We start from the raw sequence: 14,696 nt of genomic DNA, 5'->3' as shown, positions 1-14,696 counted from the left end.
GGGGGGGGGGGGACGCAAAAATGAAAAACAAAATGTGTTTACATAGTTACATAGTATTTGAGGTTGAATAAAAACTTAAGTCCATCAAGTCCAACCTATTGCGTGTATGATTGAGCTGGTGTGTGTGCGTGTGTATGAGTCCATGTGTGATTTTGCTCTTAGCAGTACCTGTACCCCTGAATGTTATGGTCTCCAAGGAAAACGTCTAAGTGTTTCTTGAATGATTCCACACTCTTTGCTGAAATCACTGCCTGTGGCAGTGAGTTCCAGACCTTAACCGCTCTAACTGAGAAGAACCCCTTGCGCCCCTTGTGCTGAAAATGTTTTTTCCACCAATTCAAGGTGGTGGCCTCTAGTCTTTGTTATGGGATTAATCGTAAAGAGTTTGCTAATAATGTTGCCTTTACCATTGCACATTTTATACAGGAAAATCATGTCCCCCCTTAATCTCCTTACTTCCGAAGAGAACATATTTAATTTTAACAGTCTTGTTTCATAGCTCTGGTCCTCCAACCCCTTGATGAGTTTGGTTGCCCTCCGCTGGACTTTTTCCAGCTCAAGGACATCTTTTCTGAGGACTGGTGACCCAAACTGGACCGCATACTCCAGATGAGGCCGAACTAGTGCTTTGTAGAGTGGCAAAATTATGGACTTGCCCCTGCAATACATTCCTTTCCTAATACAAGACAGGACTCTACTTGCTCTGTTTACAGCCGCCTGGCACTGCAAGCTATTCCTCAATCTGTGGTCTACAATGACCGCCAAATCTTTCTCCATTACTGACTTCCCTAGTGGCATGCCCATAAGTGTATAGCCCATTTGCCTATTTTTAACTCCAAAGTGCATTACTTTGCATTTATCTACATTAAACCTCATCTGCCATACATTTACCCACTCCCCAATTTTATCCAGGTCCTCCTGTAATGTTACAATGTCTAAATCCATATCTATTACCCTCCCAATTTTGGTATCATCAGCAAACACTGAGTATCATCAGCAAACACTTTACATCAGAATCTACTTAACATCACAGCCCCCCTTTACTTTAGAAGCCCCCCCCCCCTTCATCTCAGAGCCCCTTCATTCACATCAGGAGCCCTCTTCACAACAGAGCCATGACTTTGTGTGAAAATTTTGAAGCACCCCTGAGGAAGCCAGAAGGCACACCCTGATTGAGAAAGGCTGAATAAGAAAATAGCACACTGAATCAAAAACACCGCATGTGTTAGACATTTTTTAATTGAGGATTCTGTGTTCTTTAATCCTTAGAAGAACCAGACTTCTCTTTACCACTTAATACAGCCAAGTTCTCAAGCCAGCTAGGAGATATTATACCTCTTGTGTCTTCTACCAGTTAGCTGTACCTGGAACTGTTCCCAAAAAAGCCTTCCAGGGGGCATCTGTATAAACTATCCAAACCACCAGAGCCAGCATCTTTCAAGTCAAATATAAAAGCTCAAAAATATGAGTAATGTACTTACAGCTCCACAGTTTCCCATTTCACACACAAATGATCCAACAGGGGGGGCGAGGTTTTCAGCCACTGCATTGCCCACCCCTGCTGGGTGAAGAGGATTTGGGGATTTCTGCACTTGTTCAGAGTCCTCTTCATATTTCCTGTCTTGAAGTTCTTCTTCATCATCCACATCATCAACGCTTGTCTAGGAAACAAAATTAAATCTGAATTCCCTACCTAATTTTTCACAAATGAAGAGAGTCTTAAGATCAGCAAAGAGGTTCTAGGTGGTACAGTGTTGATGCAGACCTGGGGACCCTGATCTGTCATTAAACAATAACAACTGGGCGCAGTTGTTATTCATTGTCCGGGACCTGCTAGAAGACTCTGGCAGGTGAATAGGAAACAGTTGGGCGGAGCTAGCTGTCGCCGCTAGCTCCAACCAATTGTTTTTATTTTGCCGGCATCTATCAGATGCTTTATTATGCGGTGGAAGTTCGTCAATTGTGCTCTGGTCAGCGTGTCTTTTTTTTTTTTCTTTAAAATATTTGTCATTTTTTTTTACATTTTCCTATTTTTTTACATTTTTAAAATATTTTTTCAATTTTTTTTTTTTACATTCATTTAACTATTTTCCTATTCTGCTCGCTACATCGGAGGTACCTAGCAGAATAGCCGAGCCGAATGCCACTCTGCGGCATTCGGCTATTCACTTACTGCCATTCGGCCCCTATGAGAATAGGGGTGAACGGCAGGGAGTGAGTCAAACTCCTTCTGCACTTCATGCAGAGCATGTTCGGCTGACCGAAGGCAGCTGATGTACGGCTGACTTTACCCGATGTAAAGCTGAAATCAGCCGTACAAGGCTGTAGTGAATAGCCGAACAGCGTTCGGCTCACTTCACTTCGGCTCGGTTATTCACTCGGCTGCCTTCGGCGGAAGAGTGAACAGCCCCAATAATGTTTTTATAAGGCTAACTTTACTCATGCTTGGTCCTGTTTAGTTAATCAAAAACCTAAGTGAGTCAAATATGCAGACACGATCCAATTGCCCTGACAAGGTTTTCAAACCCACCAGACTGATCTCTTCCTGCCGAGAACATTCAGCCAGTGGGTGTCTGCTGCTTCTTTCGAGAAGGGAATGTTGTTTGGCTGGAAATCGCAAAAACAATGTCTTGTCTAAAGCCAACTTTAGGGTGCAAATTCTATTCAATACACAGCAACTCTGACAATTTCTTTGATGCAATATTTTTTTTTTTTTTTACATGAACACCAACAATATAAACAGTAAATTAACTGACTTGCAATGGAAATGGCTGCAGGACTTACTGTGTCATCTTCATTAAGTTCAACAAGACACATCCTTTTACGACGACCCATGTGCAGTATTTTCTTCCATGTATAGTAATATTCAACACACTGTGACACTTTTTTTGTCTTTATCTAGAATGGCAGGACAACATTTGTTTAAGACTTAAAGTCAATGTATGGTATTTTCAGTTGTTGATTTAGATACACTGTACATATAAAAGAGATCAGCTTGATGTAAAAATAATGTTTTCAGTATTTAACATTTTAAAACTTTGTTTTAATTTATAATTCATAATTATACAGTACATAGTGTACATACATGGGGCAGTCATATTTTCTCATCCCGTATCCAGGCTCTGCTTCCTGCTTTGCAGTACTACACAAAGGTTGTGCTTTACAGTGCCTTCTCACAATGTAAGTCTGTGAGTAGGTCCACTCATTGAAAACAATGTTCTCCTTAAAGTGACACTAAACTCAGAAGTTGAATCTTAAAAATGCATTCAAGTACCTTCACTATTAACAACATTGTATCTTATTTGTGTATCGCTCGGCTGTATCAAATCATCTCTGAATTAGTTTACTAATTTGTATTGAGATTGTAGTGCATCATGGGAGTGAGCTTGGAGCACTGACTACTTTACAACACACACAGGGACCATTGGGAACAAAAGTAGCCACCTTCCAGAAGGAAGGACAATGTCAGCACCAATTCAGAGATGATTTGATGATGTACAGCCGAGTTATACACAAATAAGATACATTTTTGTTAATAGTTAAGGTACTTGAATGCATTTTTAAGGTTTAACTCCTGAGTTTAGTGTCACTTTAAGTGGTTGATACCTTATCCAACGATTGTTAACCAGGTAAGTGAAATATGGTTGCCTCAAATACAGAGCTCCCTCTAGTGGTACATTTACTAATCTCTATATTAAAGTGCATTTCCACTTTTGCAGTCACATTTGAGAAAAGCTCTCTTTATGCTCAACTTGGTGAGTAAGCAACTTCCCCTTAATGGTCGGACTTTCAGCCATGACACGTCCACTCTTTCTATTATGACCACGGCCACATATCTTCATAAAAAAAATTAGGAACCTCTGTTATAAGGAAAACCATTACAACATTCTTAAGGGGAAATGAGCTTTTGCTTACTCTGAAGTGCAGCCATTTTTTTTAGATGACCCTTCATTTTATATTATTTATATGACTTCTTTTTCCTGAGTTCACTAAGTTAGCAGGTAATTCAAGAACAGCTGGAACAGAAAGACAAGCTGAAATGTGTGTGGTTGTGATGGAAACAGCATCCCAACTCTTGACTACCTGCTATTGTGTGTATAACCGCTGTCTCCCCGCTATCGTGTATATAAACATGGACTCCCTTCTATTCAGTATATAACCATGGACTCTCTTCATTTGAGTATATGACCATGGACTTCCTTCTATTGTGTATATAACCATGGATCTCTTCTATTGTATGTATCAGCCTTTCTCAATCAAGATCCCTTCCTGCTTCCTCACGGGTGCTTTGAAAGTTTCACACAACATCATACCTTTGCATGGTGCAGGTCGGCCAGCCGGCTGCCAGCACCATAGAAAGAAATGACGCTAATCATTGAAGTATGGGATCTATTCAGAAAAGGATGGAAGTGTGCCTCCTTTCAGGCTCTCTTGCCTCCCACCCTCTGCCATGCAGCGGCAGCTGCAGCTCCAAATGTGATGGTAGGAGTCTAATGTAAAGGGGGAGTGGGGACTCATGATGTGAAGGGAGACTCATGATGTGAAGGGGAAACTCTGATGTAAAGAGGGCTCCTGATATGAAGTGGGAATTCTGATGTGAAAGGTGGGGGCTCTGATGTAAAGGGGGGGGGGGACTCTGATATGAAAGGGAGAACCTTTCATTATTTTTTTGTGTTGGGTCCCTCCGTAAACTTCATACCAGACTCCTATCCAGGCTATGAGTCTAGTATGGATTTTGGAGGGCCACATGTCCTTTTTGTTACACTCACGTTTTTTACATTTTAACTGGGGCGCCTCAAGATTTTGCATTCTTTTTAAGAGTGTCATGACTGAAAAGAGGTTTAGAAAAGCTGGTTTATATAACCATTGACTACCTTCCATTGTGCATATAACAATATACTCCTTTCTTTTGTGTATGTAACTGTGTACTCTCTTCTGTAGTGTATGTACCTGTGGCCTCCACACTATGGTGTAGGTAACCATGGACTCCCTTCTATTGTGTATGCAACCGTGGACTCCCACGCATTGTGTATGCAACCTTGGACGCCCTTGTAATGTTTATGCAACTGTGGACTCCCTTCTATTGAGTATGTAACAATAGACTCCCTTCTGTTGGGAATGTAACCGTGGTCTGCCTTCTGTTGCATTTTGTAACATTCACTGCCTATACTGTATAACTGCCACACATTTTTCAATAGAGCAAAATAGTCTATTGTTCATATTTTGGTGTGTATGTTCCCATTCCCACTGTGATTGCAATCTTGATATCATCATTTGGATTCACTGACTAATGTTATGTTGAAAAAAACCCCTAACAATACCTACAATTTTGTAACTGACCCTTACATAATTTTGACAATGACACAGTGCAAAGCAACCAATCAGAAATAATCAGCACATAAACGTGGCAGCAATAAACTGAAATATAATTGGCTAATAATGGCTATAAAATTGCACATATGATCATTACTCATTTAGCCCATCAGCATGTAAACAAAATACTCTACTATAGAAAATAATGAATAATTATATATAGAGAATAATGGTTGTGTCATTTTGTATAAAGTATTACCCCACAGAGTATAGAAATTCTAACTTATTCTGTTCCTTTACCTCAGTAGCATCTGAGTGCAAAGTAACAGAAGCTGGCCTTATCTCTGGACTCTTGTTGGAGGAACTGAGCTGTGATGGCCATCTGTGAACCAATTATCGCTTCATCCTGAAGATCGCTGCCAAAAGGGAATCACCATGACACATGTCACCTGGATGCACTTGTCACACACTGTACACAACACAGCTGCCCCTTTACATGGCCCTGTATAGTATCCGCTCTACATTTCTTTCCCAGAGATTCTTTATGTAAGTGTACAGTATATCATCTTACCATCTTTTGAACATGGAAGAAATCTTTATTGCAGGAAATTAAAGCTTTGTTAAAACTCTTCTTCTCTGTGTTGTTCCAAAAATCTGAGCCTGCAAAATGTAGATAAAATTACATTACAGATTTTGTAACCCATATAACCTCTTTCACCAGTATTGCCGGTCAGACAATAACTAAGCATTCTTTCTCAATTTCATCATGAAAAATAAGAATAAACACAAAAAAAATTCAGTCACATGACCATTACACAACTTTGTAGGACAATTGCTGTGGGTAGGATGAAGCTGCTGGTGATGTCGTTTTCAGCTTCCTTACTACAATTTCCAGGATTCCTTGTACAGACACCACAAGGCCAAACTACTGACCACAGCGTTGACAGCAAAGTTTCCAAAAGGAGCCGCTGCCAGCATAGGGGAGCAGTGAGTTCTGGAGAGTATGGCGGATGGCACAGAAGAGAGCATGGCAGGATGACATTGCTACCATGCCAATAGTTGCCTCTGAATAGCATTGTCACCTTATTCCAGGAAGCACTGGGAAGAAGCCAAACCTAGCAGGATCAACAACAATTGTCACTAATGTAATAGTGGCTATTGAAATAAAGCAGCAGAACATCATTTTACTTACGAAGAGTGAACCATTGGGGCACTTTTTATATATAGATTTACACAGGACCAGATTAATACTTTTTTCACCCCAAGTCTACCTACCTCACGCTGTTGCTTTTTTTCCTTCTTGTACTGAATTAAAGAATTACCCAAATAATGAGACAAAAAGACACATAAGATATTGTCTCAATAAATTATTATTAATAAGTAAACATGTCCACAGAGACATAATCCATATTGAACTGACACCACCAGTGTTTTCAGATTCACCTTTATTTAATACAGGGTTAAGGGGACATTTTAGAAATAGCCAATGCATTTTCTGGTCTCATACAAATACCCCCTTCATCAGGGCTTACTAAAGGAGAACATGTATCAAGACTGTAAAGGCTTTAAATCAGATATGGTTTTGTCCAGTGTGTAAGAATGCATAGAGCTTATCGGCAGATGTTCAGGCGGTCAAATCGGATCTTTATGTACAGTATTCTCACACACTGGACAAAACAGTATCCAATTTCAAGCATTTACAGTCCTGATACATGATCTCCCATAGTAAGCCCTGATGAAGGGTTATTTGTATGGCCATTTCTATACTGTCCCCTTAACCCTATATCCAGTAAAGATATATCTGGACTATCAAATGGAGTGTGGAGCTTCAATTCGCAATCTTGCAATTTGGCAACACAAGACAGTGGAGATCCTCTGGAATGTAGAAGCTGACAGTCTGGTAGTCGGATTACCTATACTGACTCTGACATCCTAATTGGCCAGCAATACCAGTAGGACAAATCTTCACGTCCAGCATTTTTATTTCACTTCTTCCCACAACCAGCAGCTTGACCTACTACCTTTAGTTTGTTTTTTGTTTGAGCTAGTATAGTGTTAGGCTAACGTACAGCACTAAGTTATAAAAACTGAAGATGAGGCATTATGAGTCCTTGCCACATCAATCACCTAAACACTTCTTTAGTACAGAGATGTCAACTTTCAATCAGAAAGAAAAGAGGTTTAGTTGGAAGAATGTGGCTTAAACCAGAACACATTGGGGCACATGACATTATCACATACACTTTAATAATAATAATGATAATTACAAGTGATTATATTAGGTATCCACACCAGAAGTACACTCAGGGGAATGAAAGCAAAAGTAGCTGGAGGCGAATAGCTGTTCTTAGGGTTATGGGAGCTGCAAATGTACATATATGTGTGCAGGAGGAATGGGGAAGGAGGTTCAGATGACATTAGTCTATGTGAGCCTATAAGTAGCAGTGGGCAGCATACATTTCGATTGCCCTGGATGATTAGGTGCTGCCCCTGGCAGTCATGTCGACCTGGGCCATGGCCTATGTGGCTTAGGGAGAAATCCATTTACAGACACTTTAATGTATGCAATGGCTACAAGTAACAATAAACGAGCCTTATGTATTAGCATGTCCTGTCCAAGGACTGGTGTTATTTCCCAATAGCCACCGATCAGATTCATACTTTCAAGGTCAGTCAGCTGCTGATTGGTGGCTGAGGACGTGTAACTCTAGTTCTTAGTAGGGAGACCTATATACAGGTTTACACAGCCCATAGATCAGTCAGGGCAATTACTAGATCAGTCATTGCCCTGAAGAGCCTCACAGTCTAATGCCCTTTTGTTTCAGATAAATATGTTTCTCGGTTATAATTAATCCAGAAGGTTTCTTGTTCTTGTCTGGATGATCTTTCATCCACTAACAAGTTCTTGCCAAATGATAACACTAATGAGTATCCTCATCTAGATAGTGTCACATTACCTCCAACGTGCAATAGAATCTACCTTCACCCTAAGCATGAAAGGGGAAGGTGTTGTCTTTAATGTAAAAGACACTTGTGTCAACTGTTCTCATGGTAAACTACAGGAATGTCTCATGAATGATTAGAAGAATTTGCCCTATACTGAAAAGTGCTACTGCTGGTTACAGAAACCATTCTTCCATATATGTATTAACTATACCAGAACAATGATAGGTAGAATCTGATACACTGTTCTGGGTAACACTTATCTACAGTATATGTCTTATTTATAAAAAAAAGTGACGGATAGAAGAACTGTCTTAAGCTCAAAACTCAGATGAGGAACTCAATGTTTGAATTTTCATTTGGATCTTATGAAGCACTTGTGTTTACGGTTGCTTTTGCCATGCTTTAGGTTGCTTTGCTTTTATTTCTCTATACAAGTCAAACTCACACGTCTCGATCTGGTTTCAAACTGATCTCAGACTCATCTTAGATGCAAGCTACTTTTCAAAATAACAATTCCAATAAAAATTCATATATTTCAGAAATTAATTCCACTAAATGGGCGATTAAAAAAAAAAAAATCAATAAGTAGTAACTGTCATCAAACAGAAACAGTGCTGAAGGAACATTTAATTGGATTCACCCAAATCAATCTCATCCTTTGGTGCTTAAAATTATAATTTTTCTGTAATGCACTTTTCCTGCCCAAGCAATGTCAAATGTTTGCATATTCACATGTAAATTGCTGTGTCCATTCTATTTTTATTGAAAAATAAAAAATGTTGTTACAAAAAAAAAAAAATGATTATTTTTCAGTGAAGTGTCACTGGAAACAATTAAATGTTGATCGATTTAAAGATCCATCAATTGTTTAAGGCATATGCAGCAGAACAACCAATCAGGAGCAGACACGCTTGCTTCAAAGAATGTGAGGATAAACTGGAGTCCAAAAGGGTTGATGATCAACAGTGCAGGTGAAACAACATGGGGGCCAGGAGATAAGGATGAAGAAAAGCACTTCCCTCCACTGCTGACAATCAGTACAGGAGGTTTTAGAGATGAACAGCATTGGAAGAGATAAAAGTGAGGTGAATGAGTGAAGCTAGAGAGGACCAGAGTGATCTTAGTTCATCTGTTGGTAGACCACAAAGGAGAGTGTTACAATAGATACGTTGGGATATGACTAATGTGTGCACTTTTGTTGTATCATGCACGAGGAAGGGACAAACCCAGGATAGGTTCTTAAAATGGTGATGACAGGCGATGGTCAGTGAGTAAAACAAAAGGTAAAAGCTTTTAATAGATACTTAGACAAATAGATATTGCACTAAACCTTCATTTTCATGGGTTTACTTCCAATTTGCAGTATGTTTAAATATGACCACACAGTTCAAGAGACAGCAGAGTGACCAGAGTTGACCACACTGACCTGTGCACTGTGTAGATTAACAGGCCTGATCAAACACAACCCCTCCGCACAACAAATCTGCATCATGCATGTAGATGCTTAGGGTGAGGCTTGTGGACAATTCTCATCTATGCCATCATTCTCAGCACTGCCCACCCTTCTCTGATTGACCTGTCAGAGGCCGTGACATGAAGAAGCTGAACAAATTCTCCACTGCTGAGCATCATAGAGCTGGAGCATGAAGTGAATTTCCGCTAAGATAAAAGAGTATTTTAAGGCACTTCCTGACAAAAATCAGTGCAAAAACCATAACAAATGAGTACAGGACTATAATGGGAAAATGTTTGTGATTTGTGCTTTAAATGAGAGAGTGGAATAAAGTATGTAACAAGCTTTGGCAGCTGAGCTTATTGGGGTGTTTTCCAACAGTAATTGTCATTTCAGATAAGTGAGTAGAGCAAAATGACGGAAACGAGTTTACCCATGTTAAGTATAGGGAAGTGAAAGGACATGAAAGCAAAGACAGCAGTTGGACAATAAGGAAAACAAGGCAGAAGGGAAGTAAGATCAAGATCAAAAAAAGATAGGCTAGATTATAGTACACATAGAAGTGATACTATAAGCCAAGACATTGAGTATAAATGGAAAAGAGAAGAAGTCCAAGAACAAAACCTTGTAGTACACCAGCTGACAGAGGATGAAGAAATGGATAGACACTGTATAACTATAAATGGACATCCACGGAAGTGCCTTTCATGTCTAAAAAGAGGAGCGTCTAAAGCAGCAGAAATTGGTCAGAGCTGAGAAGAGAATGAGAACGGAGCAGAGGTCTTTAGATTTTGTAGTTAGGGTGTCGTTCATAACCATGGTAAGGGTAGTTTCAGTGGAACTATTGGGGCAGGAGTCAGATTGAAGGTGATTGACAAGGGATATAAAGGATAAATAGTTTGCTAGTTAAGAATGCTCATGTTGTTTGGGGACTTTGGGTGAGAACCAAAGGAGTGAAACAGGGCGGTATCTGGTGAGGGTGGAGAGATCTAAAAGCAGCTGTGGGTTGGTTTAAAGCTCATTTACCACTTGCTAAGGATATGTAAATACTTTAATGTCTATAGTCTGGACACAGGTCCACTTTCAGCCTTTTTTCTATTTTAAACATTGCAAGCCCCCCCAAAGTTTTCCTTTTATATGCAGATAGCTCTTTGCAGTCTTATCATCTAGTAATGTATCATTCCATTTAATTTTGCTACAGTTTCCACTGAGCCACCCATCTCCATTGGATCCATTATGTTGTTTGTACAATTTATACGGCTGCAACAGAGTAGCCCCTCATTTTGCAAAGTTGCAAGGATCCCTCAAAGCAAGACTTACCATTGAGTGGATTTTCAGCCAGGAAAATACAGGAACATTCTCCCGAAACAATGCGCCAGCGGACCAGCCGTTTTAATACAGTGGCCAGTCCGCAGGTGGTTAAACCTTAAAAAATATCCTGCCTTAGAGCTTACACCACTAGATTCCTGTTACTACATCCATTACTCAGAGATGCCTCTTCTGTGATTTAGTTTTACTTTGTTACTGAGCATTACAGCGGAACTAAAGCACAATGAACAGTTTTGGAAATATTTACAATGCACCCAATCAGGCTAACCTCTGTGCACTAATCTCTAGAATTGCTCTGTTAAAGTGTCACTGGCCCCACACACCCGGTCCCTCTTGCCTCTATTATGACGTTGCCCTTTTTTTCTGAAGGGCTTCCTGATTATGCAGCACCAGCCCTGCCCTGTCCACGTGACATAAGGGAGAAAATCCCATCAGCACTACCCTGCAAAGTAAGATGGGAAGTCATGCGAGGCCAGCCTGGCATTCAGAGCTCCTTGCTCCTTTATAAATGCCAGGCTGTTGTCAGGACTGTGCACATGCACCAGGACAATACTCAAAAAAGCATTCTTAGACTGCAGGAAGCTTTTCACTGTATGTTCCATTTCTCAAGTAAAGATTTTAAAGACACATGCATTTGTAACTTTGATTCTGCTTTAACTGCGCTTGACTTGATAGCCATCCTCCATTAACAGCTATTCCACTGTTCAATTAGACTGCCATCCAGGCAGCGCCACTACACCATCCGATAATAATATAACAAGATGAGCAGCGCTGGGAGTTCAATTAGTTGTATCTCACACAGGTGGCAGTGATTTAAACAAAAATAGTGTTTCTTTAACACATTACTTATATTAGATACTGCAAAGTTTTTAATGTCCAGACAATGTGATGAATTTTTAGTGTATCGTGTCAAAACATCAATATGAATAAATAAAGATTGTGATATAAAATACAAGCTGCTGTATTGAAGACCGCTGGGTCTGAAGATGTTTAAACCGAATTAACAGCGCTAGTAGGTGAATCAAATAACCATATAATCGTGTTTGTGGACTATAAGTCATAAAAAGACCACATGAATGCAAGTACCGTTAATCAATGAAAAACACGGCACTGTACTAGTAAATGAACATGTGTACGGTTAGGAGGTGACTTTTAACCAAGTGTTTCTAGGTGTCTCAGTGTATAAAAATAGAGTGAATAAATCTACACAAATTGAAAAAGTCCTTCACTTTTTTACACCTTCATGTGCATGGATAACATTAGGTGACAAATCATATACTTGAGAAAATTCTGGTGAGTAAACAGAAGTATAAACGAAAATAATTATGAATGACAATTAATTGTGCTGACACGAAATAAATATAAACAGCTACAGTCTCTGTAATAAACAGCTCCGCTTCCAAGCCAAGTAGCAGAGCCTTCCAATGTTCGGTAGAGTAATTTCTTTTAAAATTAAAAATAATCAAAAAAATTTAAAGACATTTTAAATAAACTATTTCTGGAACTATTACCCGATGAAATAATTTTTCTTTGCATGACTGTGGGAATACTTTACACTGAGGACTGATGGTAAAGCACGAGATACGAAAGACGACGCAGTAACGGTGTCCCATCAGACAAAACGTTTGGGGCTGTCTGTTACAGCCGAAAGTTTGTGGCGAGTACGCACTCTATTAGGGGGATGTATTGATCTTAATACAAACCCCAGTAAAGCACTACTCTACCGAACATTGGAAGGCTCTGCTACTTGGCTTTGAAGCGGAGCTGTTTATTACAGAGACTGTAGCTGTTTATATTTATTTTGTGTCAGCACAATTAATTGTCATTCATAATTATTTTCGTTTATACTTCTGTTTACTCACCAGAATTTTTTCAAGTATATGATTTGTCACCTAATGTTATCCATGCACATGAAGGTGTAAAAAAGTGAAGGACTTTTTCAATTTGTGTAGATTTTTTCACTCTATTTTTATACACTGAGACACCTAGAAACACTTGGTTAAAAGTCACCTCCTAACCATACACATGTTCATTTACTAGTACAGTGCCGTGTTTTTCATTGATTAACGGTACTTGCATTCACGTCGTTTTTTATGACTTATAGTCCACAAACACGATTATATGGTTATTTGATTAAAACACCACCCGATAATAGTTGGCCAAGCTCACCCATGAAATTAGGGAAAGTCAGGCTCCATCAATGGTCCATCAAAGTGAAACTATATTGAATAATATTTGTAAAAAATAAATCAAGGCAACTGGACTTGCTGTATTTTTCTTGAAGATGTCATCCGTCAAGCTTTCTCAATTCAGAATATATGTATTGGAGAAGGCCACACAAGAGGCGTTTCTTGCTTATAAAGATGATAGCAGTCATGTAATGGTGTCTACTCTTAGGTAAAACATTAAATAATACAGCTTTAACATTTTTATATTGTGAAGGTATCTGAGGGATAATGATTGGCACCGAGCCTCAGAATCAGTCACTAATTACATCCGTTTGTGAAGAGAAGACTCAGTCTAAGTTCACACCTAGGTGACACCTCACCACGCGGCAATCGTGCACGATTCCACGCGGATTGCAGCACAGTCAGGAGTTGCCAAGGTGTGAACCGATTGCACTGTGGGTGCCATTATTTTCTAATGGCACCCCGTTGCGCCGGACGGATCGCACGCTTTCCCGCCGCGATTCCGCCCAAGCTTCCGAAAACAGCCGCCTGTCGTGTATCACAAAAAAAAAAGGTACATGTACCTTTTTTTTTCTGAGATTGCCACGCGGATGTCACCCCATTGAAATCAATGGGGCTGTGCGGCAATCGCTACCTGCATTGTACAGGATCGCACAATCACGGGACGTGTGTCCCGGGTGTTGTGCGGTGTAGTGCAGGTGTGAACCTAGCCTGAGGTAGGTCTAAGTGGTATGGCAATTGCACCAATAATGTGAGATCTTTCACTGTCTATCATTTGTACCTATTAATGATGAGAAGCAACCAATCAGCTTTCACCGCTGTATAGTAGTCAATACATTATATTGCTATTGGTATAAAAGTCACTACAATGAAGAATAATTGCTATGGCCTACTGCACCTGGCACATTGCTTTCCATTCTTCAGCACACAGATACATATACACAGACAACTGTTGATGGAATGCTATTGGTAAGATTACCTGCATAGTGGTAGTCTGCTAGTGGATGGCTTGTTAGTCTTGGCATATCTTTCAATAGCAGCATCTCCAGGGCATCCTGCAGCAAGAAAAATTCAAACACCACATTACACAGAGGTCCTGTCACTTTTCTTCTGTCACTGTACACATGTGTATGGTCCTCTTTCTCTTTGCTGGCAGCTGTCAGCGCCACCTTCTACATCACTACACTGTAAGTGCCGCATGCTATAGTGATGCCCCCTTAGGGGGCGGGTCCATGACACCTTGCATCCACTATATTGTATGTCCTCAGTCTTACAAGTTTAATTTTGTTTAAAGCTAAGGGGCATTTAAAAAAAATAATTAACCCAAATTTGGGTTTTAAAAATGCTCAATGCAATCATCAATATTTTAAATCACTGGCCAAGAACAAGAATGCAACAATTGAAGTCACACTAGTTTACAAATTCATATCTGAACACCTGAGAGGTGTACTTGTTTCAGGTTTGCT

General features: G+C 39.8%; 1 protein-coding gene across 1 annotated transcript in view; it reads right to left on the bottom strand.

Moving 5' to 3' along the window:
* Window positions 1–14,696, bottom strand: part of TRERF1 (transcriptional regulating factor 1) — a 32,999-nt gene that overhangs the window by 2,644 nt on the left and 15,659 nt on the right. The window contains 4 exon segments of the mRNA XM_018558320.1: window positions 1,482–1,661; window positions 2,785–2,898; window positions 5,885–5,973; window positions 14,210–14,285. Coding sequence (XP_018413822.1) covers window positions 1,482–1,661; window positions 2,785–2,898; window positions 5,885–5,973; window positions 14,210–14,285 — 459 coding nt within the window.

Source organism: Nanorana parkeri, unplaced genomic scaffold (genome assembly GCF_000935625.1).
Source record: "Nanorana parkeri isolate BGI_ZX_2015 unplaced genomic scaffold, ASM93562v1 scaffold1, whole genome shotgun sequence".
Lineage (NCBI taxonomy): Eukaryota > Metazoa > Chordata > Amphibia > Anura > Dicroglossidae > Nanorana > Nanorana parkeri.
This window is presented reverse-complemented; position numbering and strand designations above follow the sequence as displayed.